Consider the following 25380-nt stretch of genomic DNA (forward strand, 5'->3'; position numbering starts at 1 on the left):
TTGAACTCCACCCTTTCCACTAACTGAAAGAAATAATATATTTCCTCTGAGTTTACTATCATATTTAACTCAAATCTGCAAAGCCACACATTTATTCCAGTACAAATCTGATTTACAGAACCTGGAGATTAAATTGTGGTGCTGAATCGACACAGACTCGACCTATTTTAGCTCTGTGTTAGGTATCTCACTAGTAAAATATGTGTTATGCTTTGACTCTAGTAGTTTTTAAAGTGGGAGATGCACTTCTTTCTTCCACTTTACTTTTCAGTAGGCTGTGAACCCTCTTAGAAAAAATGGACAACTTTTTGCCTGAGCTTGAGAGGACTTTAATTAAGGTAGCAATACCAGGTTAAACAGTGGGATTAAATATGATAAATTGTCCAAAAATTGACTGAAATTTTACAATCTGGACAGAGTGAATATTGAACTGCAACTTTCAGGCTTAAACTGGTCCCTGCTTGGTTCCCAGTATGGAACAGAAGTGCACCAAAAAAATACTGAGTCAAGTCACTCTTCCTCTGAATTCACTCTTAAGAGGTAGGTTAGCTTGTTGGGTTAGCACAATACACACTATTCTGCCAACACTCCACTTCCAGTGAGGAGGACAGTAATAGTCAGCTAAGAGGTATTTTCCCCCTGTGTAGCATTTAGGCATGCAGGTAAATTTTCAAGGGTTATCATCCTGAATACCTTTTTACAGTCATGTCACAAAGCTCATACCTAACCCAATAATGCTTATTCTAGAAGACTTTGTTAATAGTAACAATCAGGGAAGTTGTGGATACATTTTTGCAGAGTATATATTTTTTTTTTTTATTTCAGACTTCAGAGCATTATGGCCCATTTTTAGATTTTATTCATACATTCTCCCTCTAGATCTGGATACCTCTAAAAAAGAATGGAGTTTAATTTCTGTGAGCTTGCATAATGTAAGTATGTATCACATAATTACAGCCTAGAAGGCACACAACGAACAATTCTGCAAAAGAGGGCTTGACATACTCAGTGAGAGATAACTCACAAATAATAGAAAAAGGGAATTAAATTTGACATGCACTTCTTCTGTTCCTTGCTGTTAGTTCTGCTTCCCTAAGCCTCATTGCTAAGCTGCTTTTTCTGGTTTGCCTATTTTGGGCTGATTTTTCCGTGGCCTTTTCAAAAAGCAATGAATGTCCCCACTTTTCAATAATGCTGGTACACATAAATATACACATATATTTATTTGTGGATAATCCGTAGATATGCCTATGGAATTCCTACCATACAAGAGTCCAATATTTTGCTGACTATTCTACACTATACTCAGGCTTGTAATCCATTTAAAAATATTTTTATTCTATCAACTTTCACAGGTTCAGTAGCAACGAATATAAAATAGATACAAAATATGCACACAGTTTCAGTGTATTCACTTCTGTAAAGATTAAGAAAGGGATTCAGGACTGTAAGGTGAGTGGTAAAATCTGAAGATCATGTCTTCATGGCTGTTTGCCCATATAAAACAGGTTTCCAGTATTTAATAGAAAACAATACCCTTCTATAAAGTTTTCAATGTGTCCTATACCTCCTTATATTTAACATTTGTCCCAAATACCAACAACCAAATTGCTATGGCACCTTTGTAAAGCACTTCTGAGCTTTCCATTGGCTTTCTACTAGAATTCTACTGAAAACAAGAAAACCTTTATAAGAAAGGAAGAACAGAACCTTTCAAAAGTACAATTAAATACAAGCTGTAAAATTGAATGGTGGAAGAGTTTAGTGACAACATCCTACAACTTTCACTTCCAGGTTACAGACTCAGTATCAGTTTTGGAGAATGTGCTGGAAACTGCTGTTAAAAGGTCTATCAGCCTAGCTGTAGTGAGAAGATTCACGTCATGAAAACCAGTAAAAGAACAAGTCCTGCAGAATGAGCTACTTCTCTGCCAGAAAATACCTGCATGGACAGGACACTGCATGGAATTTCTCTTCCATGTTCCCAGGCTGTATCAAAATCACACCTTTTGGTAGATATGATAAAATTATAAACCCACATAACATAGACATACACCAAAACAGACACAGACAGAAATGTTGACTTACACCTCCTATGCACAGAAGCAGTACAACACTTGGAATGCATCATTGAATGCTGAGGTTTTCAGAGAAGCTTGAGGTGCTCACACACCCATTTTTTATGCTGTGTAACTAGGCTATCAGCTGAGACGACTTTGAAAATAACAGTTAAATTCCCACTGGTTATGCTCCCAAGTTGCCTCAGAAAATGAGAACATTCACGTCTTGGCATTTTAAAAGCAGATGGATCAACCTGCATCAGTCCCCTGGAGAGGAGAAGTCTTGGCCCCATAACATACATTTTCAGTAAGAAATTTTAAAAGACTCACATCTGAATCAAATGTGCATCTTGGGGTACCAGATCTTGACTTGGATAGGAATGTAGGTTTGACAGACAACTGTTCTGGTTTGTCTCCAGATATTTGAAGGGGTCGTATAAACTCTGAAATCACACAACGACTTCCAGAAGGACTTTCATGACCTGGCAGAGAACAAAATACATATGAGAATAAGTAAGTGTTCTCAGGCAGAAACACTGACAACTAATAAGCAGCAGTGTGTTATTTTTTCCTCTTGTTAGAAATCATTCTAGAGAAAGACTAAGGCAGGTAGACTGCAGAGCATACAAGTAGCTAAGCCTACTACTTCCCAGCCTTTTGGCAAGTTACATAAGTCAACAATATGTAATGGAACAAAACATGGAAAGTGAAGATATTTTAATTAAAATTATAATAAAATATAAAGTTTCCCCTAATTAAAAAATAAATCCATCTTTGTTCTGATCACCTTGGTATATTTGGAGAAGTTATCTGACATGCTAGTTAACATGTCCAACACTAAAAAGCTGCTGTTGGAACCCTTGTATTTATTTCAGGAACTCTGTCATATGCTGTAAAGTAGAATCAATTTGTTCATTTATCTTTTAAGATAGCAACTGAAATGCTAATAATTTAGTTGGCAGGATGGTACTCTTGAAATGAAGGAAAGTGGTTTGTTTTTTTTCAGGGTACTAAGTTCCAAGAGCACCTGCTTCATATTTCTTAAGAGCTCCTCATTAACACCAGTATTAAAACACATAATTTGATCACTACCATCTCTCCAGCTTCTAAAAACCAGAAAACATAGGCTATGAAAAAAGAAAAATTTCCAGAAATGCTTTTTGAATATTTTTATTGTGTGTTTTTTTGTTTTTTGTTTTTTGTTTTTTTTTTTAACACTTAAAAAGGAAAAGGCAGTTTACACTGCATATTTAAAGGACCTAGGGACACAGACTTCCAAGAGGCTGAACACTCTTATCTCCTATTGACTCAAGTGAAAACCAGGCCTAATGATGAGGAGACAAATAAAAAGAACAACTTCATCAAGGTTACAAGAGAGACTAATAAAATGCAATATAAAATATTTCCATATTTTTTTCCCATTTACTGTTATTTTAGTTCCCACACCACATGAAAACAAGCAGGAAATTGTAAACTAAGCCTAATTATAGTTGCAACATCAGCAGAAGTTATAGCAAAGTTCAGAGCCTAGGCATTGCTGATGCAATCAGATATGCAGAGTGCCTTTTCTTTTCTCTCTCTCTCATTAACATAAGGAACCTATGCTCTAATTTTTCAGTCCCTGGATATGTGTAGGTTCAGCATTTCCTCTCCAGTTCTGCCAGAAATCTACACAGCAATGTTTTGCTACTGAATTGCAAGCTTCCCAGACACACATCACCAGGAATTATCAGTGGAACTCTCTATTCATGTTGCACAGGAGAATAAGCTCCAAAACATATCATCAGAGGGTTTCTCTGGTGTGCTCCTTAGTCCAATATGATTAATTTTCTCTGCATCACTGTAATTTACAGCAGGACAGCTTAAGTACATTGACAGCAGGGAAATACACAAGTCATCATGCAAAAGATTAATTACAACCAGCCCTGCTTACAGCAAACCCCAGGCTGAAAAAGGGCATATTTTTTATTCTTGGAACCTTCCTCACATATATAACAGAAAAGACATCCCTGTTCAGAAACCTTTAGCCAATTTAGCTCCTTCTGTTTGCTGTTAATGTGCTTGCCATATCAGGCTGCCAGTGCCAAGCCTATAAATAATTGGTCCAACTGTGATTATTCATTCAAAGGAAACTGCTGTTTGGTCACATACCTCTTGGATTTTCCAGGCTTTGTTATTGAATTAGTTGTACAACATACAAAATGTGGAGAAAGATCCTTGGACACGATAGCCCTTGCTTTGCATACATATAGGATGATAACCAGGATAGGAACACATTATCAAGAACTCCAGGAATATCAAGACACTGGAATATATTCAACTGTCTTATTTCTTATGCTCGTAAAACAAGGTACATAAAATTTACCTTGAGTTCTCAATACATAGGAGAGAAAACTGTGTGGTAGTTGTAGTTGCATCATGTGACTGGACACATCTATGGCTCCAGATGATGCTAATAACTAGATACAGCTACTCAGATATCTCACTTCCTATCAGAGTAAGTATATACACATATCCATCAATGTATGTGGAAATACAGCTTCTGCCTTAAATCTAGCTATGCAAAATGGATCTGTCTTCCTAACTGGACTTATTGCTGCCTTCAGTGTCCCCTCTTTCTCTACTCATTTGGTTACTTGTACAATGCAACATCTCTCTGCTCAATAAACTCTGCACTGGGTGCCACTGACTTCTGTCTCTCTATGAACAAGTGTGCGAAATAACAGAAGATGATCCTCTAAGGCTCTTTCCCATGCTGTGGGACTGCTATTATCTGGGACCACAAAGCAATTTTTGAAGCAGCTTAAAAATTACTGCATTTTCAAGGTATTCTAATATCTGCAATACATTGGAAAGAACAGATTTTCAGGCGAGCTGTATCATACAAGGTTAGCAGTTAGTTCCTGGGTAGTCTGAACAGAAGACTTTTTTAAAAGGTCATGAGATGCTTAAATAATACATGTAAATTCATGCTGATTCTATGTATGTAGAGCCACAGATAGAGTAAAAAAAAAATAAACACAAGCATCATCAAGCAATGCCTTTGCAAAAAATTGAGATACACTGTGCATGAATTACATTCCTCCCGAAAACTCACGAATCTCTGATCTCCTGATCATTTCTATAGAGGATGTCTATTTTTGTGTATTGTGAATACATGAGTACAGACAAAAATGGCTACATTTAAAAACTGGCTTAACTTTACCTCCAAAATCAAAAGCAATTTCAAACTAGGTTCTCTTGTTCATCCAAGGAGGAATCAGACCTAGAAAGACTTTTTAAAGCTTGCTAATTCACTGGAAACTAAGAAAAAAAAAGATAAAAACACCTTTCCTTTTATATTTGCACTCTGGAAAAAACTAAGAGTTAAAAATTAAAAATACAAGAATTAAGTGCATAAGAACACAAAGCAGCTTCTAGAAATGTCTGTTTTCTTCTCTAAATACTAGAAAAGAATCTTTTAAAGGCACAGGGATTTTGTTTGTAGTCTTGTAAAATCCATTTACGCTCAAAACGTCCTGTTCCATGACTGGAAAATATCTGTTAAGGAAGTCTGTAGAACACCCTTTCAAGGAAAGAGGCAAGGAAAAGCACCAGACATAGTTTAAATGTCTCAGCAGAATTAAAACGGGCCATACTTGTAGTACAATTAGACTCTTCATTTTATTTATTGGAACTGCTGATTCATTATGGACTACCTAAATTATCTAGAAAGTGCATTTAAATGAGCCTTTTATCTGATGAATAATAAATCTTAAGGTTTCTATAACTGATTGTGACATTATTATATGTTAAGAGTGAACTTTTTACTTTCTAATCTATTCTGGCTAGGTTTATTTCATTTCCTGATACATTCAAACATCACCAATTAAGGCAAAGCAGCTGGTCATAAACTGATCTCATTTCCGTCATTTGCTTTGATTTGAAAGCTGTCCTTGTGTTCACTCTTGTGTTCTTTCTTCCTCACACATAATAAAAATAATTACACTTCTGGTTTGAAGAACTTGCTGTAGCATTACCATCATTATTGTGAAATGGTTGATTTAAATAATTAGAAATCCTGCCCACTTGCTCAAACGTTACTTTATTGTTATCAATGCATTCATACTGCGAATGAATATTGGCCAAGTATTTCTGATGTTTATACACTAGTGCTACAGGCCCTGAATTCTAAGTTGCATAAAAATTAATAGGTTATGGGAAAAGGTTTACAGAACAAGACCTTCAAATTACTTCAGTACATACTTAGCTGTGTTTTCTGTGCTTTTAGTCATGGATTTCTTGAAAGATTTCTGTTTGTTAAGTTTGGAAGGTTTTTTTAAGCTGTAGTTGTTCCATTTGTGTTTCAAGAATAAATATAAATTAGTTTGGAGAGATTGACTGAGGACCTCAAAAAGTTTAGCTGACTTTTATTTGAGGATTGGGACCTATTTAGATCAATTCAAGGGGTATAGACTGGACCTTCACTAGCTGCCTAAAGGTAATTTCAATACCTAATTACCTTTCCTTTAAAATTAGTTGCTGCTTTGAAAATCCTGTCCTTAGAGACATGAGGAACTAATCCCGTCGGCATTAAGGAAATTTCTACTAAATTCTTCTGGCTATCAGGTAATGCTTTCTGAATTCTACATTTAGAGCACTTTAATATCCACTTAGATAAAACTTGCAGCTCCAGAAAAGCCTATAAACTAATATGCACACAGTGGGCATGACTGCAAACAGCTCAAATTTTGTGTTCAAAAACCCAAGGCATATAAAGAACAAAGTTACTGAAGTGAAATGAAAAAAGGAGGTCACCTTGGTTCCTTTTGACATGGTTTCACACTGAGTTTAGTACCCTTCACTGAAAATAACTGCTCATCTGTAATGATAGGGAAATGATTTGTGATTTTTAGTCCCTATGCCCCAGAATTTTTCTAGAAGCTTAGAAAGATGAAATTAAAAAAAAAAAAAAAGTCAAAACGACTTCATTTTTCCAGTTTCTCTTTGTACTTATTCTAAAACAACTTTGAGGAAATTTGTAAGTAATGGAAATTACCTGACAAGTGTTCCTTTGCAGAACAAATAGTTAAAGTCATTCCAGCACAGGTGATACTGAGCTGGTGAGCACACTCCTCAGCCTTACTAATAATACACAAACTAACGTGATTTACATGCAAGTTACTTTCAAGTGTCCTCAGTTAACCTCTTGCCTTGATCTTTTCAATTTTCTTATGAAGAATGATTCATTATCAAAGTTGTGTACTTAGGAGGAGCAGTTGCCTCTGGCAACAGGAGATAACCTAGTGGAAGTTCAACACAGACCTTGGAAAAACACATACTGTGTTGAATATACAAGGCACTATAAGTGTAAGAAAATCAATACAGACTTTTTTATTTTTTTTTAAGTTTACATTCTCTGTTTCTTTTAAAACTCAAATCAACAATATTTTTGTTATGACTTTTCTGTTTCTAAAACACCTGGCAGTTACATGCTCAAATACTATTTTAAACACAGTTAAAACTTTAAACACACCTTTGCACAGTTTAGTAAGCAACTGTAGGTATTACCCCTATTCAGTTCTATTAAAATATATCCCATGAAATTCGTTTCCAACCAAAATGACTGTGTGACTGAATTTGTATTTTTGTAGACAGTGTTTGCTTCAGTTTAAAAATTTTTTTTATGTTTTACTTTCAATTTTTTACAAAGTGTGTATTTTCTGTTGAACAAATGCAACTAAACTGAAACCATTTTCATGTTTGTCAAAATATTCCATTCAGTTTTTCCATTTTCTAGTCAGCTCTATTTACAAGTTTCTTTTATGTAATGGCTTATGCCGTGTGTGAGTCTCTGCTTTCTTTCCCCATGAACTGCTACTTCAACAAGATGACAGACCTGCTCCTGTACCTGAAACAGTGAAGCCTGTATATGCAGACAGTCTTTTTTCTTCCTACAAAAGTAGGAATACATAATTTTAACACTGAACAGGCTTCTCATCACTACACCTAACAACAGTTAGAGAGAATTCTGTTCACAACAGTGCCTGAATAAAACTGGAACAACCTCAGTGAAGGCTTAAGAGATACCCTGAAATTTAAACAAATCACAAAACAGGAACAGGAGTGAATTCTATCCTCCATTTGTACAATGTTGTACACAATGTACAACATTGAGTTGCATCTTAAAACCTAGTAAGGGCAGAACAAATACATACAAATAAAATGCTGGTCATTACCTTTGCCTATAGAAGTGGCTATTCCATTCATTAACTGGGATAGAGATTTACCAGGAGAACCAGGGATATCCGAGGATGCCACCGAGTTACTGCTCAGGAGATCAATCTTCCCTGCTTGCTGTCGAAACTTCTCCAGTTCTCTGGACAAGAGGTTAAATTGTTCGCTCTGTGTCCGGCATTTCTCCTCTAGCTCTCGGACCTTGGCCTGCACAAGGAAGACATAACACAGACATTCGACTGAGATCAGAGTGAGCTGTGACTGCATCCAATTTTTCTAAAGTACCAGGAAGCCAGGATAGGCAAACTATTTGGGATAAGCAGGCCCACAATCACATTTTTCTCCCCCATATTTAGAACTAAACCTTTTAGTAGCCATGTCATATTGAGGTAAGTACTCTTTTCATCCCCAATTTTCATAGGGGAAATTCCTTGTCATATTTGTTGGCAACGCTAAAGAAATCACTGCCAAGAACACCTGTGATCCTACAGCTTTGTGACTTCTACACACAACTGAATGTCACTTTTATGCTCTTTTCCAACTTTTTTCTAAAACTCAGGTATATTTCTGAGGTTTGCCCATCCTCTGCTATTAAGTTGAAGCCTTCTGAATTGCTAGATTAACGTTTATGTATTAAAAAACAACAACAAAATCCCCACAGTGGTTCATGCAGAATGTGGGCCTAGCTACTGGCTGAATTCCCTTTCAAAAATAATGCTCCTCACTGTAGAGGCCAAACCACACAGAAGTAATCCAGACACCAGCCAAGAGAAGATTTTATGTAATCTTGTGAGAAGTACCAAAATATCATTGCTGGCAAACAATTTTCTTTTAATTTTAAGGCATCAGGCTTTAACAAACATTAACTGAAAAGATAAGTTTCTATGCCGACATGGGAAATTTGCCTACATATGGTTTATGAAATCCTGATGTGAAAAAATGAGTGAGGCGATGGAAAGATTCCCTGGCCTGAAAGGTATGACAAAGGGCATGGGAATTCATGAGTTCTTCTACAGCTTTTACTCAAAACATATATAAGAGTAGTGAAGACACTGAAGCATGAAAAAACCCTTTTATTCAAATCTGCACATTCACTGTAACAGATAAATTAAGGATATAGTAATATTTTCAAAAGAATGAATTTAAATTTCAATGGACATTTATAAACAGCCTGTATATCTGTTTGCATATACTATTGGGTATTCCTGAAGAGGAAAACTACAAATCTAGAGTGCCCAGAGAGTTAGGAAAGAGCATATTAACACCTGTTGCAAAGACTGAAGAATCAGTCAAGCTCATAAGAATTTCATTTTTGAGGTCTGATTTTCATGTAGGGACAAACAGTTGGTCTGTGCTCTGGAAATGTGCCAGAGAAGGAGTGCCATTTGTGACCCCTTGTGTCCTATGTGCTGTGACCCAAATGCTGCAAGCAGAAGTAGCTCCACAGAGGCAGTAATAAATCCCTTACACAAAACCCTAATGCATTATATCCTAATCTGTTGCTTTATGATGAACATATAACACTTTCCTTCATTAAAAACCCCTTTATAGTATATGCCTAGTTAAGCAACTGTACTAACAAAAGGAGTCTGGATATCAATTAGATTCATTCAACTGTATTAAAGGTTTCTTTTTCTTGGAAGAGAAAAATGTTTTCAGTTCATATAAGAAAAAGTGCACATATCAAGAAAATGACATATATTACATACCACCTATACAAAGATCTTACCACCGATAAAGATAAACAAAACACTTATAGACCCCAGAACACCACAAAACTCCAAATTTCCTACTGCAGAAGGTGGTATTGTTTGTTGTTCTTTTTTGGTAACAAATCCATTTTTAAAACTACAGTGAATTTTGAGGATATGATTTCTTTATATTCAAAAACCACAGATTAATTTAGTTTTGCTAAAGAATTCTCAAGGTATCTGACTGATTATGAAACAGAAAACAATAAGATACAGAGACATTGTGGGAGTTTTACACAAACCTTAAATGCTTTGATATTTTTTTTTTGTCTTTCATCATTTCACTGTTGTTTTTAGCTACTGAAAAGTGAGCCTTTGCTACTTGTTAATTTGCTGCATGAATGAGGCATCTATGTACAATTTTAAAAGACCATTAAACAAACAAAGCTTTGAACTGTTTTGGGTTTTTAGATCCCCTCTTTCCAATGGGAAGTTTAAGGATGGGCTTTTCAACTCTCTAAAAATATATACTGACCTCTCCACATTCAGTTATAGAAACTCTAGCATAAAATAAAAAAATTAAAACATCACAGTCCAGACCCAACAAGATGCTAAGGCTGCCTTAAATATATTTTTCAAAAAATATTAATTTAATGTATTAGTATTATTAATTTCAGAATAATTTGCATTTCTGTATATGCCTTCATTGACTTTTCTTTTGAGTGCCTTGAATCTTCAAGTTGTTTCTCATGATAGTACAAAGCCTGGAATAAAAATGCCTTTACTACGTTTTTTTTTTTAATCAAGGTTGTGAGTTAGAAGTAAGCACAAAGCTGGTACAATATAAAGAAAAAATTGCAGTAAGATCCACAACAGTACTAACAGGAGGCACTCCCCAACCCATTTTTATTTCTTGACTTCAGGGAGGTGCTTCGTTCATTTTTAGCCAGCCAGACTCACCTCACTGTAGAAATTCTATGTGTTCATGTATGTCACTGCAGAGTAAGGTATGTGCTTGTACTCCCAGAAGTACTAAGTTTTTATCCTGTATCATGGTTCTGCCCATAAAGCATATCCTAATATCAATGGCACAAAAGCACCAAGTCTACCAGATCTCCTTAAAACTGGATCTGCCTATAGCAGTGGTTGTATGAAGAGACATTCTCTACTGCAGACCATATTGAATGTATATCACTTAAGACTTGCCAAGTTTCTCATACAATACATAGTGCTATTTCTAAAACTTGAACAGCTTCTTAAGTGGAAAATGAAGCAGACTTCATCCATTACAAGACATATACTGTTCACACAAGACAGATAAGATGATGAGCAACTTTCCAGGTGGACAGGCTTGAATTCAGACTAGTAATTAGCTCACATATTCTGCTGCAGAGATACCGTTTCATAGTTTAATTGTTCATGTAGTAGCAATGGCTTTCAGTACGTGGCTCAATAAATCAACCTCAGGTGAAAATATGACATAAAATTATCTCTGTATTAACAAAGGAACAATCTGAATTCAGACAAAATCCACACAGTCAGAAAGCTACAATCTTGAATAAACTACCAAACCATTCTTACTGGGCATGCTCATGAAAAATAAACTTTCAAAACCAGTATCAGATTTCTCATTAAATCATGCCATATTTGAAGATTAATCTCTTGTATAAAAAACTTCTGATTTTGGTGATTTGGTATTAGGCCAATAAATGCCAAGCATGCTTGCATAACAATGGTTCTAGCACACATCCCATGCAAGGTTAGGCAGGACTATCGTACTCATTTTAAAGGGAAAAAGTGCAGGATTCAGGACAGGAAAAGGAGAATTTATGCCCTAAAATACCTGCATGCTGTCCAAGGTGCTCTGGATGAAGTGCAAAGCAATAAATTCCAAACAAGACACAGTAAACAAAGAGATGTGAAATAAACAAAGAAATAAAAACAGTCTTGAGCACTTTTTTTACATTTCAAAGCAAAATATATTAGAACAGTTAACACATGTAAAAACATGCATTAATGCAAACCACACTATAGAATGTTTCAGAAATCAATACCACTGCTGATCTTAAATTGAAAAAGGCAGATTAAACAAAATGCTTTAAATTAATGGGCTTATGGGAATAAAAAGCAAAAGCTGAGTAAATCCTGATGGGTTATGCAAATCGGAGGTCAAAGACAAATCAGCTAAATAGGAATTTTGATTAGCTTGAGGGGGATAAATAATCACTTCCCTGGTTTGTTTCTACTTATGTTTTCCTGCACCATATACTTTCCACCAGGCATTAAATAACAATTTAATCTTATATTCTTAAAGGCCAAACAAACTTAATATATACGGTGATTATGAAAGCCTATGAGTAAAACACTTTCTGTGGGAATATTTTAACTTTTATAGATACAAATAAGCAAACTTCTAATATTTTTTTAAAGACAATTAATACACCTGAAAAACCACCTTCCATCAATGCATGACCAGTAAGTGCACAGACAGAACTGCTGTGAGAAGGTAAAAAGACTAGAAATTACCATCTGCTAAAACCATATTTCTAAATGAAATATTGACAATGCACTTGCTACAATCAATCTATGTTATCACATGTTCTTTATGATATGTATGTTATGTTAAGACTTAATAACCATTTAATGACTTTTCTTTTCCTCAGACAGAAAAAACTAGTTTGTAGTTACCAGCGAAATCCTATTTTGCATGAAAAAATGAAGAAGGGAAAAGAGAAAAAGGAAATCTGAATGCAATTAATGTGTTATTTAGTTGTGCATCTGTATTTTCTGACACTTTACCTTAATCAAGTATGTTAAATGATATGACTGGAACTTAAAGAATCTGTTGAGACTAGTTTTGAAAAACTGGGAAACAATTGCTTGCTTTAGGAACCTTCTTAAAGGAATTCTAATTTCTGCTACATGTTGTCATTTGTCCTAATTTGCACAACACTGTGGGTCAGTCTGTATTTCTAAACAGCAGACAGCAAAGGGAATAAAAGGTTTTGTCAGCACTAGGCAGGTATTCAGGTGTATTAATTTACTTCAATTTTCCTTTGAATTTTTGTGTTTTCATATATAATTTAACCATAACTGCATATCCATTATAAAGGCTTCACTATTGTAGGTGTCTCAGTTTAAAAATCCCTAAAAATTTAGCTTCAGTTGAAGACAAAGAGATTTTGCAAATCTTGCCCTATTCCAAATAAAACTGTCAGGAAAGCTCATGGATTTTGAATGGGAGTAAGAATTTGCTCCAATTCTTCCTGTCACATCTATACAAGACACAAGCAATTCTGTATCCTTAGGCACAGAAGACTAAATGACTAGATCTTTTCCTTTTTTTTTTTTAGGATTAATGGCTTGAAGAAAGGCTTGCAATGCAATACAAAGTCCATAAACACATTTTAGGTCATACTACTTAAAAAAAATCTAGCTTTCCAATAAAAGAAGTGAAGTGTTCTCTCTCTATCACACCCTTTAAAGGTTTTTCAAAGTATCAACATTTTTTTATTAGGTTCAAAATTTGTGGCTCTTTAGCATGTGGTTTTATGTTTATTAGACGGTATTTAATTAGGAACCTTGGGTAGCTTATTGTTATTTGCAGCTCTACTTCCAGTCTAAACAATAACAATTCTCACAAGTAATCACTTCCTTTTTATATACCTGACAGTATTTTACCAAAAATGGTACCAAAATTTCCATTCTATACAAACAGAAACTGAGGTGTCCACAGCACTTCCAACAGCTCAGCTTAGTGCACTCCTAACTGAATTATAGTCCTTAAAGGATGCAATTACACTAGAAAAAAAACAACCCTCTATTTGCATACATACTAATTGAAACTTTCAAAAGTGATGATATTGTAAAGTTACCACATTCAGAATGGAGCCTCCACAAGCAGAGGTAACACAAAGGATATCTTCTTACCTCTAGTAATTGAACTGCCCCTTCATGTTCCTTCTTAGCTTCAACCTGAGCCTTGTTTTTATGAGAAGAGAAAAAGAGAAAAAGAAAAAGAAAGAAAAATCAATTAGTTATGACACATATAGTATGCTCTAACCACATAATGTAGCATACTGTATCTTCAAATCCAAAGCCAATTACGGTCTTGAAGGGATGGCTCCACCAATATTACTATAGCGCTTTGGTTCCAAGCCACTGAAATAGCTGCTTATTTTTAGGAGATTGAATCTTAGTGAAGCTTAATAGCATTGGTATTTTGTTGGGCCAAGATGAACATGCTCAACATATTGCAAGAACACATCAGAAGTGTCTCTGAAACCCTCTAAATTAAAACTGAAAAATGAGCTCGTTATTCTACCATACCAACTAGGAGAAAGAAACACAAAAATTAAGCTCATTCTTTAAATGCAGCAACAGTATTTATCATCTAAGTAAATAGCTCACAAAACACTTCATGGCAATCACAAGAAAGTTTGTCTGTAAATAGGAGTGCAAAATTTCGGATCCAATCAACTGAGTCAAGAAAGGAGGGAATCGATAAGAGCAGAAAAGTGTATTTTATGTAACTCAAATTAATTTATCAAACGTTACTCAAGAAAAATCTAAACCTGAAAAACAAAAAAAATGAAACTCTATAACTTTGTGTTATTCTATTTCCATTTAAGTTTTCACTATCTTCATTATTGAAGCTTGCCCAAGATAAGCAAAACTTTTTATTAACCACCATCAGGTTGATAGCCATGTAATGCACTAACTTTGTCCCTTAGCTCTTTATCACTGTAACCCAAAGATCACATTCTGCACATTCCTCATCAGAGAAAAGTCTCCAGTTTAGCAGAAGCCAACACCTCACAGACTTTTTGATTTAATGGGCCAGATACTCCCATGATGGACACCGATACAGCTATGTTAACTTAATTTTCATCTGTGACAGCTACCCTACTCTGTTATTGGTTTCAACAGAAGCTGGGTCAGGCCATAAAGTCACAACCAAATACATCCACCCAAACTATACTTCACTGTCATGCATGGTAATAAAGCCTTCTTCAGTCCTGCAAGCACAGTCATATCTCTTCCTGTACTACAGTAGTAAGTCTTATTGCTAGCACCTGATAAAATATCGGCTTCACAAACATTACCAAACACATGATGACAGGTTATATAAAGCCTTGTGTTATCCATCACTACAAGTTTAATAAAATCTACCCAGAATATGAGTTTTTGATAAATGATTAGAAAACCTGCATCAATAGCTATGCTATCTCTCTTTTACATCCAACTGTCCTGTATTAAAGCTTTCTTGGAGAAAAAGACCATCTGATTCCCTATCAACACAAAACCTTGATGAACAATATTATATTCTTCCTTTTAGGCTGAAAATCTGATCAGTCTGTACATATATTAAAAACACAATGAGTTTTTATTTATAATATCAAAATGTGACAGCAAATGCATCAGACTGTACCAGTTACTTGATTTGTTTTGCAATATACATTTCTGTAGTTCATCAGCAACTCTATGACAGTAACAAGATATGCTATGAAATGTCATCCTGTTACTGTCTGGAGTTACTACTTTAATTTCACAGTACTTTTTGAAGTAATTGGATGACTCAAATAAAGAAAAGGAAGAAAGAATTTAACACACGCACTAGGTACAGTGTGAGGTCAGCTCTGGATGAAATGTGAGCCATCGATTCTGGTTTAATGATGGAAGCAAAGTATAATAGTTACTTAGGTAACAGATTTATTTAAATTATTTTTCTGATAATATACACTGCATTATAATGTTGGAAAGGTTATGTGTTGGATACCAGCAGTCTACAGGCTAAAGCAGGACAAATTAGTCTATACTCATCTCCACTACCATACCGAGAGGTAGCCTGGGTATCTCTCTACAAGGTAGAACTGCACAATACAAACAACCTCCCAAAATCTTTCAGTGTTTTGAATACATTCTGTCTTCTACCCATACAGTGTACTAATTTGGTCTTCATTCTTACTCTATATCATTACGGAAGCATCTCAGACAAACTTGGATCCCAACATGTCACAATGGAAAAGAATCTGAGCTTAGAAGGGCTGAAAATCAAAAAAAAAAAAAAAAAAAAAGCCCCTTTTCTTTTTGAGTGGTATCTAGAATGAATATCACATGCAGATTTTGTCAAGAGATGAGATGGGTAGAATGCTCATTTAGGTTGTCACAGCTCCTTATCATGAAATGCAATAATAATTTTAAGACACAATAGTAACTTAATCACATAGAATTAGGATATTTCAAACAAAGATTTAGATGTCTCAGGTTGAAAAAGAGTATCTGTGCAAAGTCCTAAGAGGAATATTTCAGGCTAATGAATAAAACCAGTAAGAAGGATGAATTATTTCTTAAATGGTTCTAAGTAATGCTAGATGAATTGTTATGGTGGATTTTAGTATAGGAATTCTAAGCTAAAATTCTAGTGGAATTTAGTGGTAAATGATTAACAGATAATAAATTTTAACAGAAATGATCTTGTATTTCATGCTACTTTGGGTCCACTGAAGAAGAATTTAATCACTGGCTACAGGTGCTGGACTACTCACACCAAGTAAAATACCAAATATAATACAACCTCATTTGTGTCTATCATGCTACTGCTTAGCAATAATTACTGGAGAAAACAGTATTACTGAGATTTGTCTCCTGTTGCCAATCCATAACAAAAAGACCCAAGTAATATGGATTTATTAGAAGAATGTAAAAAAAAAATATCAAGTAGAAAAGCTGTAGTTTTCTTTGATTTCTTTGCTTTGCCAAATTTAAGTCCAAAATGTATGTGGAAGTTCAAATAATAACAGCTGAATATAACTAGAAATTGCATTTTGAAATATGCCTAAATAGATTAATTGCAAAAGGCTAAAATAAAACTAACTGAAAGGTTTCATTTGGTTAAATGAAGCTTTCTATTTCAAGCAAACCATATTAGATACATCTTTTTATTCTGCTGAGAATGTCCCTCCATGCCAATTCTCTATCAAACTATCATTAGCATTACTATTTCTGTGTTTTGATCTAGTCAAGCAATTGGAAAAGTCAATGTTAGTACTGAGCCACTTACAGCATTAAGTGACTTTGGTAAGACTGAAACTCAATATCATGGTTTTTATATTATAATGAATACTGAGAAGTTGCCATGAGGAAAAAAAAAAAGTCTTAAGTGATTTGTGAATTAGAGAATGAGCTTGGAAATGAAGCATTTAAACAACTGTTTAGTTGATGAAAAAGAAGATCAACTGTGATGTATAAGTACCTTGACAAGGACTTACTTTAATCTAATTTAGTGGAGAAAGGTAGCAAGAATTACCAGTGTCTGGAAGTGGAAGCCAAAGAAATCCTAACAAAACATTAGTATGTCCGTGAGAATGATTAATTGTTCCATCAAGTTGACAAGGAAATGGTGGATTCCCTGTATTTTTATTATCATGAAATTAAGACTTCCTGACATTTACGGAATGCACAAATATTTCTGAGCCCAATATAGAGAGAAGCAATGGAAATACAAATGAAATATATGTATTTGTATCACTTTTCTCCCTACTGGGAAATATGTAGACTTACATATACTGGTCAAGTTAATTTTCAGTGCCATAAACATTTATAAATCAATTAGTGCACTCATGTAAATTCAACAGTAGACATCCACTTGTTACAACCGCATCAGCAATCATGTAGAACAATCCAGAACAGGAATCAGTTTGGTGGTTATGGTTTAAATTCCTTCAGACCAGGAGATCTGTGTCGTGACCTGCACTCTGTCACTGCAATCTGCTATTTCACCTGACCTTCCCTTTCTCCACCTACCTTCTGCAGGAGTTCAATTTCCTGCTGTTTGGCGTTGAGGACAGCCAAGGCTTGCTCATGCTCCAACTCCAGCTGTTGCCGCCGTTCAGCAGCCTCTCGCATATGCTGTTTCAAAGGAAACAAAAAAACAATCAGGAGACCTTAACACACTCTACCTGCACCCAAACATGCTGCCATTCCCAGGCATGCAGATGTTCATCTCAACATAAAGCTCTCTGGTATCTCTGACAGGCGAGTGGGAAACTGGAGACAATTTTAACTCAGTCAATACTTAGAGGCATATTGCCAATGCTAAACTCAGACATTTTGACAGCAATCTTTTTCAGGCTATACGACTCCGTCATTGCCAGCAATATGGCCTCTGTGACACAAAAGTGAGCAGTACCCATTTTATCCATCAGGCACACATTTACATGGGGCATCGTGCTGAAAAATTAGAGCTTGGTAAAAAATTAACTTGACAATTCCCTAAATGCCTCTTTATTTAGGATGTGAGTTTGTGATTTGTTTTGCAAATGATAACCCAAAAGAAATAGCTTACCTTTGCTAATCTCTGCCTATTATTTATAACAAATAAGACACAGCAGAACACACATAGGTGGATTTGGACAAAAATGACTACACAGTACTCAAAAACAACTTTTAAAGTACAGTTCCTACTAATGATTCAAAGCAATATGAGAAAGGTTCTTGGGAAGAGCACAAGCTGAGCAATGTCAAGATACCCTTTGCAGATAGAAATCTTTTTCATTACAGGTTAATATTATTCTCCCAATATCATTATAACTTTCAAACACCCTGTTAATAAATGGAAGTTAAGAAAGATCTCTTTATAGATTCTGATCTCTTCTCTGGTGAGACTGGTATTAAAGATTTTTATTTTCTAAATGACATACTATTCCCATAATACTCTCACAGCAGAGGCACAATGTCTTATCTGCAGCGCCATGAGTTATTACAAACAAACACAGACCTATTAGCAATCAGCACTTGAAAACACAAATACATGGATAAAATAGACAAGAACAGACCAAAATACCTCTTATTGTGTACATGAAAAAATTTTATTAAGTGTACTTCTAACCTTTAATGAGCTGTTAGTCCCTGTTACATGTTACACATAACAAAGAGCGACAGCACAGTGAAGCTCATTTCTCTCAATCTGGATATGTTTGCAAAGGAAGCAGAAATGTCTCCAATAGTCTATTTGTCGTCTGCTTGGCATTTATTTATTTTCATTTGATGTGTTGATTAAAAACAAAAACCCAAACAAATAATCAAAAATTTTTCCATTTTATCAGTTTTGACTCTCAACTATGGCTTGCTTTCTAGGAGTTTTGTGAGGATTCAGTATTTTGACAGTAGACATTTCCGAATTGTGCACATTGTACAAAAGGTTAATGGATATATTAATGAGTAATATCTATTCTCAGTATTTAATAATGACCAAAAATAATGGTTCCAATTCTCATCTCATCTGAATGAACATAACCTATTTTGATAATTAGTACTACTTATGACTGAAACTAGCACGAAGCTACATTTACTGAGCTCAGCAGCTTCCATCAAGTCTTATGTAAAATGACACTGATGGAGAATCAGCACATTTCTTATATTCAAGAAATGGTGAGGCAATCAAGTAATTCTCACACCTTTAATTAACAGAAAAAAAAAAAAAAAGAAGTCTCACTTCATTCTCAGATTTAATACTAGATTTGGTACAGCTTATTTTGATACCATTAAGTACTTACTACTTTTACAAAAGCTACTACAGAACATTTCTAGTCCTTTGCAGTGATCAATAAATAATTAATATCATGACCACAGAGTGAATCTATAAAATGTAATGAAGAAACAGATTGTGATATATCATCTGTGATTCTCCCCAGCTTTTAATTTCTCTGTTTCCTAAAATACATATATAATGATCTACAGTTCACAGATTTTAAGGTCAGAAAAGACCATTTGGACATCTATGTTAACCTAAAAGTATCTCTCAGTCATTTTAGTACTGTCATGATCTACTTAGTATTTAAAGCAGCAAGGATCTCTTCACCCCAGCATCTGTCCCTCCCCTGGCACAGCAATTAAATCTTCCCCAAACCAAAAGCAATTCCTCCCCTCCCACTCTGCTCACAAATCAGTTCTGTCTGCAAATCTGGTTTGAGCTTCCTATCTGCACATCAGCTGCTGTCATTTCTTCTTCCAAGCCCGAGGGGAATAGGTTAGGGCAGTGGAGGAAGACTGCAGAGATCACTAGAAGAACAGCAGAGAGAGAGCTCTGAGCTGCTGAATTTTTTAAGCATCTTCCTTCAGGACTGACTTCCACAATGATTACATTGCCATGCTTTGTGTAGGTGGTGGCAATCCACTTGTCCATGCTATCAATGTCCTTAATGTGAGGCAGGTTAGAATATTCTAAACATGTAAATTTGCACTTCCCTTTTTGCACCATTTCTAGAGGACCTAATAGTGTTACTCTAACAATAGAAAACAAATCCACATCTAAAAGAACATAGAAAAAATACAGTGAGGGTTTAATATTTCAAAACAATTGGCAAGTAATAATACATCTTTCAAAGAAAGTGTGAAGAAGAAACTCTTTCAGTGTATCTTTCAGATCAAAGTCAAGAATCCTGCTACACAGCAGAGAATGAATTGGGGACATCATGCATATCTCAGTTTTCTTTCAAACTATAGAGCTAGACAGCTGTATAGTATAAACTGTTTCTGAAATAGCACTTAAGGGACCTGCTCAAACGATTCTTGGGTTTTTTCCAGCTTCCTCATGGGCAGCAGGGGGATTTGACAATGAATAGCCCATACTAGCTTCAACCTTTTTAGTGGTTGCACTGTATTACCTACAGCTGCAAACAAAATAAAGAAACCCATTCATTCCTATAGCAGTGACTTTTACAGTTCTAAAATGTGCAACTGGTTAATGCTAGAACAAACTCAAATGGCTTTCAAGTACCAGATTCTTATCAGACAGATCTCATACATGATGCTGAATGGGGAGCAGATTTAATTCTCACTTGAGTTCTCTTATCAAAGGACTTGTCATCTGTGCTTGCAGATGGGTGGGCACCATTACAGTGGAATGAATGGGAAAAGCTGGCTGAACACATCAGAAAATCAGAACTGTTCTATGTGAGAGGCACTATGAAGATTATCATAAGTTAGCTAATTCAGCAGTTCTTCATCTTTCCTTTTTTGCTTTGTTGATACATCCTGAATTTCTCTTTTGACAGGGAAACTAGGCTAAATATTTCTCAAAACTTTCCAATGGTTGGAAAGCTGCAAACCATTTTTTCAAACTACTAATTTCCTGAGCATATGAGGACACACATGAAATACACAATTAACTGCATCTGCTTGGGCATGGTTTAGTGCTAAAAAGGAGATTTAGGGTTTCAAGTCTGTTCGATGTACTCTGCCAGTTCAGAAGGGTTCTGCTCAAGGGAGAAAACTACTGACCATGAAAAGCCAGGATCTCTATAACCACTAGAAAATTTTTGGTTTCAGTAAAGGGAAAATTTGAAGGAGTTCCTAAGCAAAACAGTGAGATTTACTGAACGTTTTTCCTAGATCCACTAGAAGTATTATGCAGCAGAAATTAAGCAAAATCAGTCAATTAACCAGATTCAGCTCTTCTACAGAAGAAATATGAAGGAATCATTAAGTCAAATGCCAGTAGACAACCTAATTAAAGAGTGGAGAAATTAACATTGTGTGGTATGGCCAAAGAAGAAAGTTATGTTCTTTAATTGCAGAAAATAAAACACAGTCCATCATCAGATGAGTTTCAAGTGTTCAAAAACATACAAGCCTAGCAAAATCAGTATTTGAACAGGGTACAAGAAATTAGTTTTATTGCTCAGGAAAGTGGGTTTTGAATAGATGAAATAAGAATTAATGTCAAATCACTTAAAGTCTAATCCTCAGCTGTTTTATGAGCCATCAATTCACAGTTCATTTCTTTTCTAAACTTTTTTCCTCATATCTTTCTACTATATGCTCCTTGAAAAAGTGAACTTCTGCAGCTATCAAGTTGGAATCCCACAACCATTATATGGAGAGCACAGGCAAGACATATCTGTTAAAATAGCTTCTAGATGTTGATCCTGCTTTCTGTAGGCACTAGCATATGGCTCATGGTGATATACCAAATTAGTGATAAAGGTCTGTGGAACTGTCAGTTTTGTATTCCCCAGAAGAAAAGGAAGGAAATAACAGATAAAGTAAATTATCTTCCACTGCTAGAGGAAAATCTTCCTACTTGTTCTTGGAAAAAGTTGTATTAATCTGAAGATAGATAACACTGTATCACTCTTATATTTAATTAAGCAGTTTAATTTTCCCTTCCCAGTAGATGTATTTCTTATTTGCACACAATTCTAGATTTATTCCATCAGTGCTACCTATTGACTGGTGAATAGGACATTGATAATTTCTTGCACAACAATATGCAAAACAGGTAACTCCCTTTAGCATTGCCTAATATATGATTTCAACAGCTCGTGTTTCTAGAAACTGCTGGAATAAGATGGTTTAGAGAGCAGTTAGCATACTTTTGATAACCCCACAGTCTTTTGAAGACTCAGCAGGAGGGAGGTAACTTATAACTACCTTTTATTTCCCTTTGTAGCTAGAATACCTTCTCCTCACCATCAGATAAAGCTTGACAGAGGGTTTCAACAATGTATTACCAATGCAACAAGCCAAAAATAAAATCTGTCCTTCACAAAACTCAGACAGGGAGGTAGCCATTTTCATCACTACAACCATCTCCAAAAGCCCAGATCTATTCTGACGTAGCCACAGCAAAACTATTTTTCCCCTTTTAGAGTGAGTCCAATGTAAGTCAAAATCATTAACAAATCGAGTTTTAAATAAGTGACTGTACTTATGGCAAGCTGTTTGTACACTGGCTGAAGCCAATTAGCATTATTAAAACATTCTGCAAAGAGTCGTCTTTCTTGAAATTTAAGATCTCAGATCGGTTATTTTTGTTTCCATCTCCTCCTACTCTCAGGACATCCATCCCCCCCCTTTACTAGCCACTTCACTGGTTTGAAAAAGGAAAATTTTAAGCTTGAGAAGATGAAAAATAAGCAGCTCTTTGGCAGTCTGTCAAAAACGTTTCAGCACCTGATCAATGCTCCATTCTAAGCAGATGAACACATCTTTAATTTTTCTGAATGATTTGAATTACAGACAAGTGTTTAGAAGTTTTTTCTCTCTCAAGAATTCTCACTGTAGTCTTCACTGGTGCAGTTCCTCCACTGATGCAAACAACTGCAACTGTATGACTTTTTTTTTTTTTTTTTTTTAAAAAAAAAAAAAAAACAACAAAACAAACAAAAAAACACAACAAACCCAAAACTTAGGTGCTTAACCCTCTTCCAGGCATACTTTGGTGGCAGTTTTCCACATCACAGCTTGCATATTTTCTACAACTAGGAAAACCTGAGAATAGTGGCCCATTCAAACCCGTTTGTGTTTCTACCAAATCACCTGTTTCCTTCCACTGGCTCCCTCTACTCAATCACACTGGACACCAGCTCATTGTCTGTAAGGGACCTTTCAGACCCTTGTCCATTATTCCTGATCAGGTTTGGCTTATCAAGTTACTGACTTCCAAATTTATTTAACTAATGACACTTCAGAAATTTAGTTGTTTCCTAGAAAAGCACTGTTTCCTTCCCACAACTAGAAATTTTTTTGCACTTTGTTTCAACATATACAGATTATTGTCCCCTTGAATTAGCTGGTACATAATAATCTCTTAGCTGATTCCATTTTCCAACTGAATTTTACTCTATTCCAGCATCTCAGCTAGATCTTGTCTCTGTTAGATTCACCTGGTAAATTCCACTATTTCATAGAATCATTTTGTACCATGGCATGATACACAATAACCAGGAAAACAGGAGGACAACATCTTCAACTACACAGTGAAACCTCTACTGAAGTATATACTTACAATTCAAAATGCATTATTGAATTTGTCTAAGTTGAAAAGGAAGCAGAAAATTAATGATGTGAAAACAACTGTGTATCTAGAAAACAAGCATGGCTAGACACCAGCATACTAAGCTTCTCTAGAAGCATGTTAAAAGAAAGGTGGTTTTGTACCAGGCACTGTAATTCTTTCTAAACAAGACCTTTCTAATAAACCAATAGCAGGTTTTGCAACCCTGTCCTGATAATGGGATGCACTCTGAACAGGCAATATGATCTGGAAACAACAGCTTGTTTCACAAGGCCGCAATAGCATCTTTCATCAAGTTAGACTAGCAGACATAGTTCTCTTTAAAGTAAAATACCTTGGCAGTTGTTCATATTTCCATCATCGGCATAGTCACTTCTTATCCTTTTCTTCTCATCTTGACTTACCTCCAATAACTGTATAATGAAAACCTACACCCAATTACTTATAAAGTGTCAGATAAAGATCTCTAAAGACGTCTCTCCTCCAATAGTTTTAGATCCCCTGTAGGTACTTAGTCTACTGTATTCCATACGTTTTATTATAAATAATAAGGGCATTCAGTCCCCTAGTTTGAAATGCACTTATGCTTCTTTGACTCACTGAATGAGCATCAGGAATATTAAACAAGAAATAGAAGCACTGGATTGTTGCACTTTATGGCATTATACATACCTTTAGGACCTGCTCTAAGTTCTCCAGCTTGGCTTGGAGCTGGTGTTTTCCCTTTATAGCCAAATCTCGTTCTTTGGTCACTCTAAGAAGGGTTTCTCTAAGATGGTCATAGTCTGATTTTACCTAGAAAAAATAAAATGCAATTATTGCCCAAACATCTAATTAATGAAGGGAAAACTATAATCTGACATGAACATTTCTGCATGTTAAAATGGAAAAAGGAAAAAAAATTCAAAGAAAATAGGAAAGAAGCATCAAAAATGCAAGAGAATGTTCATTGAGGAAATTGTGTGTGTTTCATATATGTGTACACATGCAACACATTTTCTTTTGACGAGAACTACAATCTGGCAGACATAATGTAGTTATGCATAAATTATGCAAATTTAAATAAATATACTACATAACATACAAAATAAATGACAATCAAACAGTTCATAATTTCTCTGCATCTCAGAGGTGTCAGAGATGGGTGTGCTATACAAAGAGACAGAGATCTAATGTATATATCAATATAACTCACGTACATTTTTCTGGACTATTGTTTAGAGTAAATTGACTTCAGAATAAATTTAAATACATATGATCAGCCTATGCTAACATTTGAAATCAATGTCTCTACAATTCAAAACCAAGTATTCTTCTGCAACAAAACCCTCGCTCTCCCTGAAAATATTTGCATACAGAAGGTTTTAAAGGATCAGATACTCATCAGGTAGGATTTGTTTTCCGATTTAATTTACTTGGTGCTATCTTAACCATTTCAGTATGACTAAGCCTTTTTATACAGGATTTTGTGAATCATCAGTGATATTGACTACTTCATAAGCACACACAGAAAATAAGAAGATACAGTATTAAACTATCCTGCCATGGAAAAGGTTTTTCTTCAGTGTAGATCAGCTGAAAATTTGATTTCTTATCCCTGACCATTTTACGA

At 35.2% G+C, this 25380-nt stretch overlaps 1 protein-coding gene across 19 annotated transcripts in view; it reads right to left on the reverse strand.

Annotated features, from left to right (window-relative positions):
- The window catches only part of RIMBP2 (RIMS binding protein 2), a 153512-nt gene that overhangs the window by 39006 nt on the left and 89126 nt on the right, over window positions 1-25380 (reverse strand). For 12 of the 19 annotated variants that reach the window (XM_042805403.1, XM_042805406.1, XM_042805398.1 and 9 more), the window contains 6 exons: window positions 24441-24563; window positions 17774-17878; window positions 13898-13948; window positions 11811-11831; window positions 8279-8483; window positions 2391-2542 (listed from right to left, as the gene is read on the reverse strand). In XM_042805403.1, coding sequence (XP_042661337.1) covers window positions 2391-2542; window positions 8279-8483; window positions 11811-11831; window positions 13898-13948; window positions 17774-17878; window positions 24441-24563 — 657 coding nt within the window. The remainder of the gene's footprint in view (window positions 1-2390; window positions 2543-8278; window positions 8484-11810; window positions 11832-13897; window positions 13949-17773; window positions 17879-24440; window positions 24564-25380) is intronic. The other 7 variants (XM_042805404.1, XM_042805400.1, XM_042805393.1 and 4 more) reach the window with 1 other exon arrangement.

This window comes from Tyto alba, unplaced genomic scaffold (assembly GCF_018691265.1).
Source record: "Tyto alba isolate M040663 unplaced genomic scaffold, T.alba_DEE_v4.0 Super-Scaffold_44, whole genome shotgun sequence".
Lineage (NCBI taxonomy): Eukaryota > Metazoa > Chordata > Aves > Strigiformes > Tytonidae > Tyto > Tyto alba.